General features: G+C 39.6%; 1 protein-coding gene across 1 annotated transcript in view; it reads left to right on the forward strand.

Moving 5' to 3' along the window:
- pafah1b1a (platelet-activating factor acetylhydrolase 1b, regulatory subunit 1a) overlaps window positions 1–21,801 on the forward strand; it is a 97,101-nt gene that overhangs the window by 62,156 nt on the left and 13,144 nt on the right. The window contains exons 3-8 of the mRNA XM_078224757.1: window positions 2,189–2,273; window positions 4,879–4,953; window positions 6,174–6,380; window positions 10,633–10,801; window positions 12,715–12,817; window positions 15,851–16,079. Of these exons, the coding sequence (XP_078080883.1) occupies window positions 2,189–2,273; window positions 4,879–4,953; window positions 6,174–6,380; window positions 10,633–10,801; window positions 12,715–12,817; window positions 15,851–16,079 (868 nt within the window). The remainder of the gene's footprint in view (window positions 1–2,188; window positions 2,274–4,878; window positions 4,954–6,173; window positions 6,381–10,632; window positions 10,802–12,714; window positions 12,818–15,850; window positions 16,080–21,801) is intronic.

Consider the following 21,801-nt stretch of genomic DNA (forward strand, 5'->3'; position numbering starts at 1 on the left):
TGGGCGAGGGAAAACCCAGTTGTGGATTCCAGGAAGTAAATTGGTTAATCAAAGAACAAAAAAAGTTATAGTACAGGAACAGACCCTTCGGCCCTCCCAAGCCTGCAACGACCATGCTGCCCGTCTGAACTAAGCCCCACTACCCTTGCGGGGACCATATCCCTCTATTCCCACTCTCTCCATGTGTCTGTCAAGACGCCCCTTAAAAGTCACTATTGTAACTGCTTCCATTACCTCCCCCGGCAGTGAGTACCAGGCACCTACCATGCTCTGCGTAAAAAAAAACTTGCCTTGTGCATCTCCTTTAAATCTTGCTCCTCGCACCTTAAACCTATGCCCCCTGGTAATTGACTCTTCCACCCTGGGGGAAAAAGCTTCTGATTTTCCACTCCGTCCATGCCCCTCATAATCTTGTTGACTTCAATCAGATCATCCCGCAACCTCCATCATTCCAGTGAGAACAAACCAAGTTTCTCCAACCTCATAGGTAATGCTCTCCATATCAGACAACATCCTGGTAATATTTTTCTGTACCCTCTCCAAAGTCTCCACATCTTTTGGGCAGTGTGGCAATCAGAATTGAACACTATATTCCAAGTGTGGCCTAACTAAGGTTCTATAAAGCTGCAACATGACTTGCCAATTTTTAAACTCAGTGCTCCAGCTGATGAAGGCAAGCATGCTGTGTGCCTTCTTGACTATCTTGTCCACCTGCGTTGCAACTTTGTGGCTGTAATCGTAGGATCATAGAATCCCTACAGTACAGAAGGAGGCCATTCGGCCCATCAAGCCTGCACTGACAACAATCCCACCTAGGCCCTATGCCAATAACCCCACATGTTTACCCTGTTAGTCCCCCTGATACTAATGATCAATTTAGCATGGCCAATCAACCTAACCCGACAATCTTTGGAATGTTGGAGGAAAACGGAGCACCTGGAGGAAACCCACGCAGACGCGGAGAACTTGCAAACTCCACCCAGTCACCCAAGGCCAGAATTGAACCCGGGTCCCTTAATCTGAGTTTGTTTACTTGGTTTGGTTTGACCTAAAAAGAGGGCAGCAGTTCAGGAAATGGGATGGATCCAGTTAAGGCAAATCTTTGAAGAAAATCCTGGATATGCCTGCCTCATCCTCAGCAAACCCCCCCACCCCCCCCCCCTCTCTTTGTCCAACAATAGGTGTCTGTGTCACCATCCTTCATTCCTCCTGACCCAAACTTTGCTTCCACCCCTTTCATCACCTTCACATCTCCAACTCTTCCCTTCTTTCTCTATCTTTATTTCTGGAGCTAGTTTCTACATTAAGCCCATCAATTCTCATAACTACCCATTTTCCCCAATTCAATCTCTGCAAGCACACTCCCAGTTTCTAAGTCAATGTCATAGGTATTCTGATGATGCCACCTTTCATACCAGAAATTTCCTTGACTGTGGTTCACAGTGCCCTCAATAGTATCTGTCACGTTTCCCTCCGTCACAGATTCGAGTAATACCTCTACATCAGCTGTATATAAGGGGAAAACTGTATGTAAATGTTTTATGTGGCATGCTGCAGATGCATGGTTCCTTTTGGCCTCAGCAGTTCTGGGGTTCAAGAAAAAATTCTTTAATATTTATTCTTCAGATTATCACTTTTTTTCCTTTTGACTCAAGTGTTCAGCGATTTCTCAGTTGGATCGCCTCTGAGTCAGAAGGCTTTGGGTTCAAGTCCCACTTCAAGGCTTGAGCACGTAAGACTAGGGGATTTTCACAGTAACTTCATTGCAGTGTTAATGTAAGCCTACTTATGAAACTAATAAATGTGAAAACTGAAAGTCCACTACAGTGCTGAAAGAGTGCTACATTGTTGAACATGCCACCTTTCAGATGAAATGTCAAACCAGGGCCCATCTGCCTGCTCCAGTGGATGTAAAAGATCGCATGGCATTGTTTTGAAGAAGAGTAAGGAGTTATCCCCAGTGTTCGGGCTAACATCATACCTCAATCAGCATCATAATAGAACTGATTATCTGGTCAATATAACCTTGTTTGTGGTAGCTTTTCCTGTCTTACAGCAGTGACTGCACTTCAGAAGTACTTAATGGTTGTAAAGCGCTTTACAAAACATCTGGTGGTTGTACAAAGCACTAAGTTTTTAAAATCTCATGTCTTATTTTTCGTTTTTAAAATTCAATTTTATTTTTCAGAAATCGAGCTATAGCTGACTATCTTCGCTCCAATGGATATGAAGAAGCTTATTCAGTTTTTAAGAAGGAGGCAGAATTAGATATGGTAAGTCAATTTACTTTGCTGTTCACATAAGTAGGTCAATACAATAATGTGATTGAGAGCAGTTGTTGCCAATCAACTGTGTTGAGAGCTATGAAATAATTTCATAACTTAGAATGCAACTCTGTTGCACGGAGTTGAGCCAATCCAGTAGTTGTCAAAAGTTTCCAGATACCAGAAAAATGAGCCATTGGCACTAAATGGTGTTGGCCAACTGTGCTTCCAACAGCCTGCTTGGTTGCCCTGTCAAGCTGTCCCAGGATGCACAGAACCTTCATTTACTGCTTGCTCATACTCAACATCCTCCCCCACATCTGTTTCATTACTGGTTTCTTTCATTGTCTGTTTGCACCTGCCCCTTTCTACTGCCATTCCTCTGCTACTACCACAACTGTAGTCAATTCAGTCAACATAGAGGTTTTTCTCAATTTTCTCCCATTTTGACCTTCCAGTTGACATCTCATTCAAAGTGCCTCAGTCAAACAAAATCCGACATACTTCCATCTGCATCCTTTCCTAGTCTTGTGCCCTGCCCCAACCAAGCAGGTTCAAAATTTTCACCCTCCCTTTTAAACCCTCCCTTATTGCTTCACCTTCCCTGACCTTCAACAATCTTTCATCTTGGCATTTCACCTTGTACAGCTATAATATCAAGCAGCTGTTTTTTTTGCTTCTTCATTATTGAAGCCACTTAAACCCTCAGTGCTGGTTTCTTCTGGATCTTGCTGCATAGGTCACTATGCCTTCCTCAAAACTGCACTTGGAGTCCTATGAACTCAACGATTTCCTCTTGTGTATAGCATCCATTTTTATTCCCCATTCCTTGACTATAAGGCAACAGTGAAGATTGCTAGAGAAATGCATGTGTGGATTGGCTGCTACAAATCTGCTGGAAAGGAAACATCTCAAATAGGTGGACTGATACCAAGAGCTTGCGCTCCGTTGACTTGGATTCTGGGACATTCTGCAGACTTTGTATTAGAAATTTAATGCAACAAGAGAAAATAAGTTGCTATATTGTACACTTTGCATTTTTACACCTTAGCAGCTGAAATTACGATGTTGTAAATTCTTTTTTTCTGAAAAAGGCATAAATCAAGGCCTTGACCTGATCTTGGTAGACAGCCTGATATGACACAATTTGACATATTTTGTATCACACAAGAGATTTGAACCTGAATTCCAGACACAATTTTGAGTTCCCCCAGGTGATCTTTGCAGTGTTTGACACACAAACCAAAGCCAACGTGTCCAACCAAGTGAAAAATAAAATTGTCTGGGGCTCTCTTGTGGGTCATTCTTTAATAACCTCGACCTGATGCCTGCTGAGCAGAACAGTGCAAAATGCTGTGCAAACGCCACATACCTGCATAGCTTCTCAACAGAGATGGCAAGGCTGAAAGGACAAATGTATTAACCCTTGTGTGGAGTTGGAGAATGTTTTAGCCTGCTTCATGAAACCTTTTAAGGCAATCATTGAGAATTTTCCTTATTTTGTGATCTCGCCATGGTTCATTGTTCATCTGGAACAAGGTTTATTGAAGTTTGTCTAATTAGAGGCCCAACAAGCTAACTGGGTGCTTATCCATGATATTTGCTGATATTCTGCATGAAGGAAAGTACAAGGGAAAGAAATGCCATTTTATGGAATGCCACCTTTTCAAATCTTTTACACAGGATTCCTGTACCTTAAAATTCATTTAATATGTTTTATGCATAATCATAGGCACTCAGAACTTCAGTAACTTTTGAGTTCAGTTGCTCCTTTTTCATAATTAAATATTGTAACATTTCTGGGCATAGCTTTATGATCAATGGGCAAACTTTACAGAGGCTCCAGTACCAATATTGATTAAATACCATGGACGTTTGACTTCCATCCAGATGTTCTGTACAAGATGGGCTTCTGCAGCTATTATGCTCTGTTTTGTATACTTCAGACCTACCAGTCCTCGGTCTCGATGTCTGCTGTGTCAGTAGCAATCTTTTTGTTGAACAGACATTTAGCTTTTGTTGCTTTCAAAGCACCTAAAGTGAATTTGGCGCATTGTCCAAATGAGGAAATGTATGTTTTGTTGATGTGCATGACCAAAGTTCCATAAACAGTAGAAATTGTCACTGTAAACTGGAGCTTTGTTACTGTTTAAAATAGGAATCATTGTCCAAACTTAGCCATGAAAAGCATCCAAAATCAGCTGCAGTTTTTGATGTCGTTAAGTTCAGAAGCTTGACAAATGTTTGATGTTTAAGCAGAAGTTGTGGAAATTTTATTGCCCATCAGTCTTTGTGTCTTAAATTTTTTTTTTAAAGACACAAAGATGTTGATAGATGATAAAGTGGCACATGCTATATATGCAAGTAAATGGACACCAAACATAAGTTCCCACAATTACAGATTTCACAAGTTTTGAGCAAGATAGGAGATGAAGTCTTTTTTTCCTCACTTGATTGGGTTTGGAGGACAGGTGTTGATTTTTTTGGGGTCAAGTTAACAAGATGATAACTGTTCGGAAAAAATGAGTTACAGGTCATAGGAAAAATTGGATTTGTTGTTCAACTAAATTGCAACATGTATTTTTCTGACTCTTATTTTGTTTCTGTTCTCTAGAATGAAGAATTAGACAAGAAATATGCTGGACTGCTGGAGAAAAAATGGACCTCTGTGATAAGACTACAGAAGAAGGTGACTTTCTAATGTGATTTGTTGGGCAGTTGTCAGAAGAAAACACCATTGGTCCATGTGTATTTGCCTAATTTTGCTGACCTCAACTTCACTTCCCAACTCGTGAGAGATGCCTAAAATCTCAATGTCATTACAAGAGCTCAATGTTGTGTCTGACCCTCACAGGCCATCAGGCAACCCGAAGGAGGACCAACATCTTTACATTTTTCAAAAAATGCATTTAACGCAGTTTAGGAACCACTAGCTCTGGAATCGGATTTCAAATGTCCATTTGAAAAATTCTGAACTATTCTAGAAGACAAATCTAAATTCTGCATTCCTGAATTGACATCTAATAAAATGAAGGTTTGCTTGATGAGATTTTCAATTGCATATACATTTAAAACCAAATAATTTTTTTTCTTTATGAACGTAGAATTCCTTTTGAACTCCAGGCCCTTGGCTTATACGTATGGCTCAAGAAATTGTTCCAACTATTCCTATCTGCTTGGAGTTGTCTTTGTTGACCGCAGTGATCTTTTTCCAGGTTAAAAAAAAAAATTGCCCCTTAGAGTCCTGAGATGTGTAGGTTAGAGGGATTAGTGGGTAAATATGTGGGGGTAGGGCCTGGGTGGGATTGTGGTCGGTGCAGACTCGATGGGCCGAATGGCCTCCTTCTGCATGTAGGGTTTCTATGATTTCTATGAATAAGGAGGAGCATCCTATTCCAGCACTACACCTTGGTCTTAAGTTGTTGCCTAAATTGCATTTCTCTTGCAAGGAAGTTGTTCAATATCTAGTAGATATCGTCTCTGATTTCTGTAAAGCTTCCACCCCAGAACACGAAACACACGACTGTAGTATTTTGAACATAGAAGAAAATTCTCCCAAAAAAAATTTGACATTTTAAAAAATCATTTTGGTTTATTTCACAGCTACAAAATACTTTGTTTTGCATGTAATAGGCCCCATGTTCTATCACGTATTTACCCATGCTCCATCGTGAAGTGTACTCTGTTACTCCAAGTTCTCAAAATGTCCTTTGAAATTTCCATCCATTAAAATTGACAAATGGAAATGACTTCTCAAATTGCAATCGGCTCTTACAGGATCCTAGCTATCATTAGGACTGTCATCGCCTTTCCCTCCAGCTACACTCCCACATTTGGTTCCCATAAAGCTACCTGTCCTGAATTTTGAAATTAAAATCCTGAAGCGTTTGATTTAATTCTCTTTAACAGGTTATGGAACTAGAATCCAAACTCAATGAGGCAAAAGAGGAGTTCACTTCAGCTGGACCTCTGGGTCAAAAACGTGACCCAAAAGAATGGATCCCACGTCCTCCAGAAAGATACTCTCTGAGTGGGCACAGAAGTCCAGTCACACGAGTTATTTTCCATCCAGTCTTCAGTGTCATGGTATCAGCCTCTGAAGATGCCACAATAAAGGTAAAGAATGCTTTAAATGAAAATCCTCTTTCAGATATCTAAATGAAGTTAAGTCCAGCTACAGGACAAATGTGTAATTTCTATACTTCCAGGTAGAGCCTGTCACCAAATTATTATTAACTTGGATCCTTTGCTTAACTGACCATACCCATGATAAGAGAATGGTTGGCTCTGAATGGGAAAACAGAACATGTTTTTGAGAAAATAATCCACAGTATAGTTTTTCAATTCCGTACAGCTTTTTTTTGTACGATCTGTCTTTGAAGGATGAGAGTTTGAAATTTGTAATTGAATTGTACGTAACATTTAGTGTTGTTGTAAGCACTGACTTTGGATAATATACCATCCACTTTAATGGAGCCTTTTTTACTTCATTGTCATGTTTGAAATTAGCCATTTTAATAAAAGAACAAGCGAGACTTCTTAACATTAGTTTACAGGTAATTTAAATTAGACAGTATGTACGGTGGCTCATATTTACTGAAATAGATCTTCCAAGTAATAACTGGGTTGTCTGGGCAGGTAATTTTTTTGAAGTAATTGGGCGGAGTTCTGAATGAAATCTAACAATTAATTTTCTGCACTTTATGACCCTCTGCTTTGAGGAAAAATTAGACCTTTGTGTTGACTGTTCGATGTTCTAAGTTTGCATGAGTTGGGAAATTCAGTCTGGTGAAACAAGGGGGGTATGCCTGTTGGGCAAATTAGCTTTCCTCATTTGTGAGAACTGTAGAGTTTTTTTTATTGTAAATATGCGTTTAGGGTGGCTAGGTTATTGCTGATCCCTAAGCATGGGTAATGAAAGGGCAAAAAGGGCAAGTTAAACATTGGATGCCGTGTGCACATCCAACCAGTGCTGGCACAGGGCAGGCCACATAAACCGGAGAGTTGCATGAAATTTGAAAACATTATGCTTGCTGGTGCATGAATTATATGCTTTTAGTTCAGTTAGCCACTACACCTGGTCAGAATTGTGGTTTGGTGTTCGCTGAAAGAGTCTATGGTCATAATTACTCCCAGGTGTATGCTGGGTTTGAAAATCATTGTGTAGCTTTAAAGATTTTGCAGTTTAACATTGCATGTCTAATTGCTTTTAGCTCTCCGGTTAATTTTCTACCTGTCACTCCTTAAGGCACTGATTTCATACTTGGCACACTGGTTGCTCTTTATTATTTCCCTAAATGTCTATTCTTGCATGATCATGGACAATAAGTGTCAGCAGGTTTTGAACTGCAGGATGATCACTGCCTGACCCAACCCTGTGTTCACATGATACTTGTACGCACATTGCCAACTTGTAGTTCCTGTTCTAATCCAGGCAAATAACCTTGATTTTTTTTAAAATAAGAGTACCAAAGTCAGTTAAGCTTGTATTGCCATCCCTGATGTAATCAACCAATAGAACACAAAAAAGGAGTTTGACCATTTAATCAGAGTTTAACAGCACAGAAAGAGGCCCTTTGGCCCATCATGACTGCACTGGCCATCAAGCACCTGTCTATTCTAACCCCATTTTCCAGCACTTGGTCCATAGCCTTGTATGATGTTTCAAGTGTTCATCTAAATGCATTTTAAATGTTGAGGGTTCCTAAAGCTAGCCAGTCTCTCTTCAAAGCTCCAGCCCACGCAACATCCCAGTGAATCTCCTCTACACCCTGTTCACTGCATCTTCAGGAGGTATCATGAAAATGGCAAAAAAGAGGAATAAGAACATCATGATAGTATTTTTGTAGCACTTTTTGACAGAAGTAGGTTTTTATTTTGCAGAGTTTCCTAAACAGTATCCTGACTTTAGCAGAAGATTTGTGTTGTTGTGGCATTGAATGTCAATTTGGCTTCAGTTCAGGTGGACTTCTATTTTCCTGAACATTTGCTGAGTGGATTTCTTCCTTCACGAGTGCATGCTACTACAGAGCTATTAGACTGGTGTGGGCTGGTGGGTGCAGGTGTTATCCTTCTTAGTTTGAGGACCTAAAAGTGAAAATGGACTTTGTAATAATGCATGTAATCTTAGACTTGCTGTTTAATGGGGGCAAGTTGTTACAGGAGGGCAGATCTTCTGCAAGATTGGTGATTTCTGACAACTTTCCATGCTGTGTTTGCAATTTTGATTATCAAGTAAAGAATTCTTAAGGAATTCATCATTGAAGGTTGTCATATAGTCAGCTTGCTGAATGAAGTTCAGTAAGAATATAAATGCATTTAAAGCCTTTCTAATTGTACAGTTCCAACTTATTGAGTAAAATTATCCTTTTGTGTGGTTCTTTGTTATGGCACTTACCTTTCCAAAGCAAGAATTGCTTTCATTGAGGTTGACAGATAATGTCTGCCTGACTCACCTGCCCCATCCCCTTTTGGAGTCGCAAAATAAAGGAGGAAACGATTTGCATCATTTTGTAACCTTCATGGATCTATATTCATGGAAATTAGTATTTATTAAGAAGGAATGATAGAGATGGCAATCAAGATACTTTGTAACTTTTGTAGGAGGATAAATTAGCTGCCTGTTTAGAAGAAAGTGAACATTTGTTTCCAAGATGAGAAATATCCATGAATGTTGCCATCATGTTGCACAGAATTGTCTTTTTCATGGCAAGTTTTACCAGGACTATAATAAATACATCCAACATGGAGCAGCTAGAATGGTTATGCTGTCTAGTGTAATCAGAAGTCTGTGGGTTTTATAGCATTCCATCTCCATAATGCTTTTTTAAATTGTGGATGAAAAAGGTTTCTAGGCTGAAGAAAAAACGGATTCATGGAGTTATTTTTTATGGTCAATTTTAGAATCCTGCATATAGAATAGTTTCAAGCATCTTGGCTTTTTCTGACAGGATTTTACCCATTGAACCCTATTGGTAGGCTTCTTCTACTCTCCACTGCCTCCTGTATGAATATGTTAAAATTTGGAGTCCATAACTTGCCCAAGTGTGTGTTCCCTCAGAATCATATCCCTACAGTGCAGAAGGAGACCATTCAGTCCATCAAGTCTAAGCCAACAATAACCCCACGTATTTTCCCTGCTAATCCCTCTGATGCTAAGCGGCAATTTAGCAAGCCGAACCCGCACAAGTTTGGACTGTGGGAAGAAACCAGAGCATCTGGAGGAAACCCATGCAGATAGAGAGAGAACGTGGAAACCCCAAGGCTGGAACTGAACCCGGGTCCCTGGCGTTGTGAGGCAGCAGTCCCACATCTATGTGAGCCTTCAGAGGCTATTGGACTATTCCATATGAGAACTGAGCTTGAAGCTATCCTCGCCCAATATCCACATGTACACATGTCACAGCAGGAATCATTGACCAGTTAACCTGAGTGGAAACTCTTCACGGAAAAGAAGCAAAATATGCAGATGCAGGAAATCTGAAATAAAAGCTGAAAATGCTGGAAACCTCAGCCAGTCTGGCAGTATTTGTGGAGAGAACAATAGCTAATGTTTTGAGTCATATTCAACTCGAAACATTAACCCTTTCTCTCCTCTCAGGTGCTGCCATACCTGCTGACTTTACCAACATTTCTGGTTTATCATAAAACTGAGCAGCCTTCCCAGCTTCCTGCTTGGGCATATCAATTTGTAACTATCTAAATTGTATGCTACATGTAGTACAATCTTGTTTCTTTGTTTTCTGTTGGGTATATCCATAAGACTGTGCAACCATGGAAGCAAATGAAGCTATTTGCTTAAAAAAAACACGGGTATGAGAAAGCAAAAAGGCAAGGACTTCTTTGTATTTTGAAGAGGTGGTTCCTTTTGCCCTCCAGTCCTATGGCTTTTAAAATATTCCATATTTTTTGCCATATAAGCCCAATGAATTGCATGTTGAAATTTTTGAAATGGAATTTGTTCTACATGTACCAGTTACAGTTTTCAATAGACCATGCCATAACCTACAATAAGATCCACCAGCTAGTTATGAAACCACTTAAATTAGCAATTGATTATTCTAATTACCACTTTCTATTTGCATATCATTAGTCTGTGATATAAATTTTATTCAGAAGAATAATTGCCTGCAAGTCCAATTTGGAATAAATGAAAAACCCGATTTGCTGTCATTTGGAACACAGCATAACAATTTAATACTATTACATATATTACTTCATCAGTGATGGCATGGATTACCTTGTGGAACAGTGCTCAAGAGAATTAATTTTTCACAAAGATATGGTGAATTGTCCTGCTGTGTGTAAATGTGAAATTGGCAAACAATCCTGCAGTTTGTGAATTCTAGTTTTTATATTCGCCTGATAGGTTTGGGACTATGAAACTGGAGACTTTGAACGTACACTGAAAGGTCACACAGACTCTGTACAAGATATCTCCTTTGATCAGAATGGCAAACTCTTGGCATCCTGCTCTGCTGATATGACCATCAAGCTTTGGGATTTCCAGAGCTTTGAATGCATTAGGACCATGCATGGTAAGAGTCTAATTCTTTTATTGGAGTGGGGCTGGGAGGTCACAGGGATGGAGTTGCAGATGGTGACACTGTAAGGGGAGCTAGTGTCCTTTTTATCAAGTAAGTAAAAATCAATTTTTGCCGTAAATTGAATTTTAAGCAAAATTCTACTTCATAAATCAAATCACACTTCATAAATCTAATAGTAAATTTCATTCATCACTGTCAAAAATCAGAATTCCAAGACTACTGATCATTTTTCTTGCTCTGCACTGTTTCTGAAAATATTTCAAATATTTTGTGGAATTCCCGTTTGAAGGTTTTACCCTTTATTAGTCACACTGTTGAGCAGCATTTCTAATCCAGAAATTGTATAATATTTACTTGTAGCTGGTTATCACTTTGAAATGAAACTAGTCACAATGTATCAGAAAGGCGTTTTGGAAATCCTGTCTTGAATTCTTTTCTTTTCTGCCTTCCTCCCTGACCCCTTTCCCTGATGAAAGTTGCAGGCACAGTTCTGTTTATAACTGCAATTTTACAGCTGCCCTAATGCATTTTTAGATATTGTTTCATGCTTCTGTAATTGTTCACTAGTAGCTGTGCTGACTTTAATGGCTATAATTGAAATTTTAAATGCACAAATAAAATTCCACTGAAGTGGAGGAACTATCCAAGAAATAGCACAATTTTGAATTTGGATTGTCCATGATAGGATCTGACTTGGTATTGTAACTAAACTGATTTCTTTCTGTCTCTGATCCATCGATCAGTTTGATTCTTTTTAGTATGTAGTTTAAAAAATATCGGCAACAAATGCAAACCCTTATTTTAAAGCAACGAGGGGTAAACTCAAACAAGGAGAATATAATTATACGAAGCCAGAAATTCTATTTCACCTTTGCCTTGTGCTACATCTAGCTTTGTTACTGACTACTCTGGTTATTCACCCTTGAAATATAATTTACTTGCAGGATTACTGTCCATTTAATCATGTTCATGAACGCCCACTCAACCTGCCATCCTTGCTTAACTAGGTTGGTTATTGATGGTGCACAACACCCACAGGAATGTAAACACATGCTTGGAAATGTTATCTTTATTTGCCCAATGTATTACAAGATGATTGACATCTCGACAATTGTGATGATTTTTCGAACTAGTTTGCAAGTTGGGAAACAAACTTTTGAGAATAGTTGTGTGTTTTAATGTTTTTTTAAAAATTCTTGCATTTAGCAAAAGTTGCAGAACAGACTTGTATATTCACAGTAATTCCTAAAGAATAATTAAAATTTAAATGCCTGTCAACCAGGCTTAATTGGTAGCACTTTTCTCTCTAAGTTGAAGCACCACTCCAGAACTTGAGTATATAAACCAAACTGACAAGTCAGTGCAATACAGAAAGAACACTGCCTTTTCAGGTGCTGCTCTTCAAATGAGGTGTTGAGCCATTGTCAAGTTTACTTGTCAGAGTGCTTTAAGTGGTCGTGGCACAATTTGAATAAGGTCAGTTGCCCTCAACCAATGCCACTACAAAAACAGATTAGCTAGCTATTTCATCTCTTCGTGAGTTGTTACTCCCTCAATGGTCGATGTGCTTGAGTACCTTATGAAGTACATTCTAAATACTTTGGGACATACCTGAAATTGCTAAGACACTATATAAGAGCAGGTCTTTCAAAAATATAAACCTTTGTGGCACAGTGGTAGTAAGAATATGCGAAAGAAAAGAAATCCAAGGCTAGCAAGTGCTCTTGTATTTTTTTAAAGTAGAGTTAATGCCGAATAATTGAGAGGTTGGACCATTCACCAGAGTTTGATGGGTCCCATTTGAGATGTTCTTTCTCCTTTAGATGCTGTCAGAACTGTTGAATGTTAATGGCATTTTGGGGTTTTTTTTATCCCAAGCTAACTTAATTCTGTTTCACTTTTAGGACATGATCATAATATTTCATCAGTAGCTATCATGCCTAATGGAGATCATATAGTATCTGCTTCAAGGGATAAAACCATGAAAATGTGGGAGGTGCAAACTGGGTAAGTGTACAAGCAAATGCATTGAATCAAAGTCATAATTTAAAGTTTAATTTTAGAACAATATATTTTGGGCACTATTGTGGAAGATGATCTGTCACTGGAGACTATATGTAGAATCTGGTATAAAAGCAAAATACTGCGGATGCTGGAGACCTAAAAAGAATTCTAGAAAACAGCCGCAGCATCTGTGGAGAGAGAAACAGTTAACATTTTGAGTCTAATATGACTTTAGAATTGGAGAGTGGGAGGGATGTGATGGGTTTTTTGCTGTTGAAAAAGCAGCAGGGAGGGGCAGATGGAGCAAAAGAGCAGATCGGGTATAGGTTCAAACGCAGAGGAGATTAAATAACTAAGAAATCATGGAACACGAGGCAAGTGGAGTGGTAATAGTACTGAAGGCCAGAAGCATTGGTCCAGATTGAGTGTTAATAGCAGAACAAAGATGACTGTTGTTTGAAGGCAAAATGGCAGTATGTGTTAGTAGCAGAATAAAAGTCAGCCCTGTCTAAAGGCAAGAACAAGAGACATTCTGGCACCTGGAGGACTGAGAGGTCGAAAACAGTGGAGGGAAGATGTTTAATGGTGATGGGGCCAGAGACAGTCTTGGAAGTTATGTGGTGGGGTCATGGTCCGGGGTATGTAGGAAGTGTCTACGAGTTGGTGTTCAGCCTCTGCAAGGTAGAGATCAGTATGCCAGACAACAACAACTGCTCTACCCTTGTCAACAAGTTTAATAAAGTCAGGGTTGGATCCGAGTGAACAGAGCGCAGTAAGTTCAGAGGGAGACCAGTTAGCATGAGTGAGGGGCGCAGAGAAATGTCACGCTGACAGTTTTCAATGAAAGGATCAAGAGCAGTTAAGAGGCTAACGGGACGGGTCCAGGTGGATGGAGAATACTGGAAGTGGGTTCAGTGGCCCGTTGAATGTGAGGGGAAGGGGGGAGGAATGTACTATCAGTATATATGAGCAATTTCTCTTTCTCATAGCATTTCACTTGAAATGTACTCAGCAAAGGGCTTACTGTTAATTTTAGGCTGTTTATACTCCTGTGAAGGACCTTGAGACATTCTATGCTAAAGGTGCTATATAAATGTAAGTTACAGTAAACATTGCACAGCAATAGTTTTATGTGCAGTAACCTTTGTAACTTGAATGAAACGGACTTTGATACGACATTCAAATCAGCTGATATAATTATGGAAGCTGTCTACCTTGAAAATTCCAGGGATACAAATATTCCCTGAAAGTTGCATGCAATATTTTGTATATAACAATGAATAATTTATTTCGCAGCCTACTCCATGGTAAGCCCATCTGGATGGAGTCACCATGTTTGCAGTTTCTGGGCCTTTTTTCTTATGGGTTGGCATCTAAGTTCACCTGCTTTATGGATTTTTTGTTTAACGCAAAATAGCACGGATGCTGGAATCTGAAACAAAATCAGAAAAATGCTGGAAAATCTCAGAGCGTTCTGATGAAGGGTCATCTAGACTTGAAACATTGGCTCTATTGTCCCTCCACAGATGCTGTCAGACCTGCTGAGATTTTCCAGCATTTTTCTGGATTTTTTGGTTTTTTCAGATTATATTTGTGCCATTTGACTTTCCTTTTTACAGAGTTGACTGTCAGCTCTGGGTTTGTTGAGTGAGTCACTCAACTAACTTTAATGTTATGTTTTTAATGGGTGCACAAATATAATTTTGGCTGCGCTTAAAAAGCTTTTATGTAAGGATTCAAAGATGTCATTACTGGAAAGTGCAGGCAAGTAAAACCATTAAAAGCTCCTAATATTTTGGGTTTTATAAATGGGACAGAGCGTACAACAATCAAGTAATTATCAATTTATGCAAACATTTGGTTAGGCGCAGCGTAGAGTAAATAGTTTACTATGATGGGGGATTTAGCTTGACAAGGGGCCATCGATATAGTTATAATGAGGAGAGGGTGTAGAAGAAAATGTTTAAATAAAATAATGAAATTACTGAATGCTTTGCCAAAGGGAGGGATTGAAGTAGAGACCTTGGCATCTTTTATGGGGAAGATGGATAAATGTTTGAAGTAGAGGAATATATAAAGCTATGGGGAGAACAGAGCTGTTGGATTAGTTTTGAAATTTCTCTGGTAAAGAATTGGCAGAGATTTAGGGTATTAATGGCAGCATCCAGTGCTGTAACCTTCCATGGTCCTTATAGTTGGGTATCTAATCAACTGATGTTATGATGAAAGTCCCCAGGAAATTGTATCGATTTTAGCTCTTGCATTGATTTTATCTGCATAGACCTGCAGACTGAAGAAAGTGGTAAGGTCACTGAGACTGTTGCTATTACACTTTTTTAATGTTATTGGTGCTATAGGTGTTGCATGTCATCTTCCTGACTGCTGGTTATAGATTTTGCAGTTCGCCTTATTGATTGCTGTCTTGGTGGAGGGGATCATTTTTACCATATTGGTATATTGATAACCAATAGTTTGACTTTTAACATTCCTATTTGTAACTTGTAACAATATTCACTATATTCTGTGCAGCAACAGAAATCATGCTTTTAGTATGAGAAATTCAGGGAAGTATAGTAACTTCACAAGATTGAGGGCTCTGCTGCACCCACTCAACTAGTTCCAACTGTATGGCAGCTAAAGCTGATGGGTTTTCCTTTTAAAAAGGGGAGTAGTGAATGGTAAGTTGCAATATTTTGAAGCATTTTCTGAGGTAGCTTCAAATCAGAGACTAGTAGAAAAACCACAAATTTCTTTTGTTATTTACAATGCGGTAAGTACTGTTTCAAGGTTTTGCATTGATTAGGCAACAGGAGCATTTGATTGAAGGCAGTTTGCTGAACATGCAACATGAATGTTAAAGACTTCAAGGTATCGTTGTTGGTGAGAATAAAAACCCACAGAATAAAAACCTAAATACACACAATATAAATTATTTCTGAACTTGTGTGCTTGATTAGTGAATTGAAAAGAGCTGTTGATTAAATTTCTCCTCCTGTTCATTTATAAATGATCATCAATTTAACTTTTTGCTCACAGTTATTGTGTGAAAACTTTCACGGGGCATAGAGAATGGGTGCGCATGGTCCGACCCAACCAGGATGGTACTCTTTTGGCCAGCTGTTCCAATGATCAGACTGTCCGCGTATGGGTGGTAGCAACAAAGGAATGCAAAGCTGAACTTCGAGAGCATGAACATGTCGTAGAGTGCATCTCCTGGGCACCGGAGAGTTCCTACCCAACTATTTTGGAAGCAACAGGATCTGAGGTAAGATTCTAAGAGTTGGAATGGTTCTATTTCAATCGGAAGTCACAAAAAAGTTGATCTAAAACATAAGTCATTCTCATTCCAAGGAAAACAGGTTGCATTAAGGTTTCAGTAGTTCAGCAATTCCAGAAGAGTTTACATTGGCTTCAAAAGGCCATACTAAGAAATTTTAAATTTAAACCTGAATCCAAAATATTTTAATTCTAGCAAAAGGTGACTGCTGGGAAAGCGTCTGATGACCCAAGTACAATTCTGTCAAGTGATGCATTAGGCAGATATAGTGCAGATCTTTGTTTAAATAATGATGTACTTAGTGCAATACTTCACTTTCCAATCGACCCATTCATAGGTCCTCCGTTATGGTCTGGCTACTGCCAGATTGCAAGTATATTTCGGTGTTTTTTATTTTTTGAGAATTGGATTGAGAATTCTCAAGTTAATTCTTGGCATTAATGGAAAAATAGTGAAACTGGCTTTAAAGCCAAGAGGTTTAATTGTAGGATTGATCAGTATTAAAGGACAATTTTAAATGGAACCAGTCTAAAGTTAATAAACAGTTTGTTTCTCAGGCTTAAAGGTTTAATAATTGGATTTCTTCTGCTCCCATTTTTTCCAAAAATATATTTGATGCAGAATGCAACCAGTTAGACTAGCCTGCACCCATTTTCATTTGAAGGTAATCTAAGGTCACTTTGTCAAATGTGATTGACAGCTGGTGACCTCTGACTCTGTAGTAATCCATACGGTGATTGAACTTGGAGCAAGTCGCACAAAACCACATTTTTCTCCCTAAGGCTTTCCTATGCAGTTGTTCAACAATTGGAGAGTGTAACAACAATCCTTGGTGGTTTTTATTTAAAAATCCAATGTAGTCCTATTAAAATAAAGCTGAAAACTAAATACTTTTCATTGATTAGTGTTTTTCATTATTTCGTGTGCTGACTTTTTCCATTGAATGTGGCTAGTTATATGAGGGGTGCTGAGTTGAATGACAAATCTTTGTGCATTTAAGATTGCGTTTCACAATATAAACTTTTTTCCCTGATATGGCCGTTATTAGAAATCATAAATGGGTGGCATAGTTTGAATCTGCTTTTCTGATTCAAATATTTGTGTTGGTATGATAAATAAAAACGGCCATAAATTTCTTCAGTCATTCTCCGATCAGCTGCCATAACTTCAGCAGATTGGCAAACTCCCCAGGCGGATACAAAAGGGAACTTCTGAAGTTAGTGGCTTTCGCCAGGGGTGTGGTGGGGACCTTTAAGGCAAATGAATTTCTATCTCTGGTCACTGAGTAAGAGTTTTCTTTTGGATATGCAGGAAGGCTTGGTAGACAAGAGTTTTGAAGTTTGCATCAATTAATACAATGAATTTGTGGCTACAATACTGCCACAAATGGTAATATATCACCAAAACTTGGTATAAGAGAGACATTGTCAAATATAAATAGTGGATTACCTACATTTGGCTATTTCGTTAATTAGATTGTGTTACAAATATCGGCATACCATTTTAAAAGCCAAAAAGAAATTCTCATTATTACTCCTCTCAGACACTATAGCAAATCAAAAACTAGATGCTGTTCTGCATTGGATGCAAACTGCTGGTTTAAATGGAAGTAAACATCTGTTTGAATGTTTTAAAGCTTATTTTTTGAACTTCATACGAATGGTTTTGTGAACCTGTGCAAAGTTTGTCATGTACCATCTCTCAACCATTAATTCTGCTGAACCAGTGCAACCACTGGTCACTCTCTATATTAATTCACTGGTACTATTGGGAAAAGTCAGTTTCGGATTTTTATAAATGATAACTCTTGGATGTTGAGCTGTTCCTACATCAAACAGTTCAATATCCAACAAGTAATCATAGCTCAGCGTTCTCTAGTCGCACCACAGAATATTGACAAACTCATGGCCCAAATAAGAATGTTAAGGACCTGAACCAGTGCTGCCAATGAATTGCTTCCTTCAGCAATATCTATAGTATCAGTATAGCAAAATAGAATACAGATTTCTAAGAATTATACTAGCATGTCCCTAGCAGTGGTCAATTTAATTGAAGTATCTAACTTTTGTCATCAAAATATATACCTATCAATACCAATTTACTAAAAGGGAAAATGAATTTAGTTTGGTCAGATTGTAAAACACTGTTGGGAACTTGAGTAGAATTTGAACATGAGCAGTTGTTTGCTGGTTCGGATGTTGTTTCTCTTGTGCCACACATCTATCTGTGAGGCTGACGTTCCTTGGTACGGCTGAGTACTTGTTCTAAAGAAGCTTCATTGTTCCATTGAAGCTCCTTGAGTCATCTGAGGTTTCAAGAAATGTAGATTTTTCACCCTGGATCTTTGCATAGCTATCTCCTCTGAAACCAGCAGCAGCCGTTGGAAATCAAAGCATAGTGAGTGGTTCTGTGCTTCCTCTTTGGGTTCACTGTTGAAGTTCCCTCAAGACTGCAATGTAGAACTAATGAAAATGTTCCCTTTTATGCTATTAGACTTGGTATAAAACTCTTGGAAAAAGTTGTTGAGGTGTAACTGGGTTTTTACCAGCATTAAAAGTTCATAATTACTCATCAAAGCCTCAGCCCCTGATGAGCTAATCCTTTTACTTGTGGAGTGCCAAATTTCTCCAATGATATATTTTAACACAGTTTCTTTAATTCAGAATGTATCCCAGTCATTTATTTTGTTAGCTCTCTTAAAATTTTGGGGTGAGGCAGTGGTGCAGTGGACTTGTCACTGGACTAGTTAGTAATCCAGAGACCCAGGACAAGATCTGGGGACCTAGGTTCAAATCCTGCCACGGGCAGATGATATTTGAATTCGATAAAAATCTGGAATTAAAAGTCTTATAACTATGAAATCATTGTCGATTGTTGTAAAACCCCATCTGGTTCCTTTAGGGAAGGAAATCTGCTGTCCTTAACTGGTCTGGCCCATTTGGAACTCCAGATCCACAGCAATGTGGTTGCCTTTCAAATGCCTTCTGACGTGGAGAGCAGTTAGGGACAGGCAATAAATGCTGGGCCCAGCCAGTGACGCTCATGCCCTGTAAATCAATATTTTAAATGTTTTAATGTTTCTTTAATTGTCTATATCCCAGTCGTTTGTTATCTCCAATTTTAACTGGAAGTGAAAAATTCGGTGCAGTTTATTTTCTGGTTTGCGGTCTGAATATTTGAATTATGATTCATTGTAGACCCTGCTTGAAAACATCACTGTTGATGGATGCCTTGAGATCCCCTTAACTGGGCACCAGAAGTCAAGAGACGGGAAATTCACTGCACAGAGATCTCTGATCTTTGTGGGCAGCTTTCTTTGAGGTCAGCAGTGAGCGTTGTCATTTCTCTGCTGACCACGAAATCCATGCCACAGTTTTTGATGTAACTTCACATCTTATAACTTCAAATGTACCCATAAGTTAATGACTGTAAGTAGTAGTATATGTTACATTACAGCCCGTAACTTCCAATCTCCCCAGCATCGGATTTGGGACGTAAGCCAAAAATGCACTGGGTTATCCCCCTCACAATTCCCAGGTAAGGGTTTACGTGGCAATTGTTCAGAAGTGCTAACTTCCCTAGGCCAATTGCATCGCACTGAGAACCATCTGGCAGTGATTTAAATCACTATCTTCAGATGATTGTGCCAGTGTTACACTAATAGTTACTCTGGAAGTTAGAAATAGAACCACTTCGAACTTCAGCATAACTATAAACACCCAGACCAAGCCCTGTACGGGACACCCCCCTCAGAGTCGGCACCAGTACAGTGCAGCACCTTCTCATCATGGCAAAACTATCATGTTGTTAATATAATGAGCAAAGCTTCAGAATTAGTGATTGAGTTCTTGTAAAAAAAAAATTGGAGTAGAGTGGAGAAAAGAAAACAACCTAGAAAACTAGGAGGACCCACGTAAAGTTTCACATAGGAGTTCCCATTTGCTGAATGTACATGAAGTGGGCAGATGGAAAAGTAAAGAAACACTGCCAATATGCATTGGAAAGTATCCTGTGAAGCTGGAATGTCTTGAGTGGCCCTTGTTCTGAGCCCTAATTACTGGTATGGGTTCGTTGTAATATAATTCAACAGTAGCACTCGATTACCAAGCTTGCAATTATTTCTGTTAAAATAGTGCCCCCACAAACTCCCCTGTCAGATGATAGAGATGATGTGGAGATGCCGGCGTTGGACTGGGGTGAACACAGTAAGAGTTTTAACAACAGGTTAAAGTCCAACAGGTTTATTTGGTAGCAAATACCATTAGCTTTCGGAGCGCTGCTCCTTCGTCAGATGGAGTGGAAATGTGCTCTCAAACAGGACACAGACACAAAAATCAAGTTACAGAATACTAATTAGAATGCGAATCTCTACAGCCAGCCAGATCTTAAAGATACAGACAATGTGGGTGGAGGGAGCATTAAGCACCGGCTAAAGAGATGTGTATTGTCTCCAGACAGGACAGCCTGCAAGTCCAGGAGGCAAGCTGTGGGGGTTACTGATAATATGACATAAATCCAACATCCCGGTTTAGGCCGTCCTCATGTGTGCGGAACTTGGCTATCAGTTTCTGCTCAGCGACTCAGCGCTGTCGTGTGTCGTGAAGGCCGCCTTGGAGAACGCTTACCTGAAGATCAGAGGCTGAATGCCCGTGACTGCTGAAGTGCTCCCCCACAGAAAGAGAACAGTCTTACCTGGTGATTGGCGAGCGGTGTTCATTCATCCGTTGTCGTAGCGTCTGCGTGGTTTCCCCAATGTACCATGCCTTGGGACATCCTTTCCTGCAGCGTATCAGGTAGACAACGTTGGCCGAGTTGCAAGAGTAGGTACCGTGTACCTGGTAGATGGTGTTCTCACGTGAGATGATGGCATCCGTGTCGATGATCCGGCACGTCTTGCAGAGGTTGCTGTGGCAGGGTTGTGTGGTGTCATGGTCACTGTTCTGAAGGCTGGGTAGTTTGCTGCGGACAATGGTCTGTTTGAGGTTGCGCAGTTGTTTGAAGGCAAGAAGTGGGGGTGTGGGGATGGCCTTGGCGAGATGTTCGTCTTCATCAATGACATGTTGAAGGCTCCGGAGGAGATGGCGTAGCTTCTCCGCTCCGGGGAAGTACTGGACGACGAAGGGTACTCTGTCCACCGTGTCCCGTGTTTGTCTTCTGAGGAGGTCGGTGCGGTTTTTCGCTGTGGCGCGTCGGAACTGTTGATCGATGAGTCGAGCGCCATATCCTGTTCTTATGAGGGCATCTTTCACCGTCTGGAGGTGTCTGTTGCGATCCTCTACAGACTCCTCCGGAGCCTTCAACATGTCATGACATCTGGCATCTCAAAGAGCTTTACAGTCATAGGCACTTTTGAACTGTAGTCACTGTTATAATGGAGGAAACTTGGTAGCCAAGTTGTGACAGCTCCAGCAAATTTCCACAAACAGTAATGTGATCATTCTGTATCATGTAGATTGAGGGTTAACTTTGGTTATGATTTCAGTGGTAACTTCCCTGCTGTCTTTTGAAATGGTCATTGGATCTTTGCATGCACTCAAACTGGCAGATGGGACTTCTATTTAATGTCTCATTGAAATATCAGCATAAATTGATATTTTAATTACCAGTATTATAGAATTGAAGTGAATTGCATTCTTTAGATTGGATGCAAAGGTGCAGTTATTGCTCCTAGGATTAGGCAGCTTTTGTGACCCAGTTTATAGTTAGGTTT

The sequence above is a fragment of the Mustelus asterias genome, chromosome 12 (genome assembly GCF_964213995.1).
Source record: "Mustelus asterias chromosome 12, sMusAst1.hap1.1, whole genome shotgun sequence".
Taxonomy (NCBI): Eukaryota; Metazoa; Chordata; class Chondrichthyes; order Carcharhiniformes; family Triakidae; genus Mustelus; species Mustelus asterias.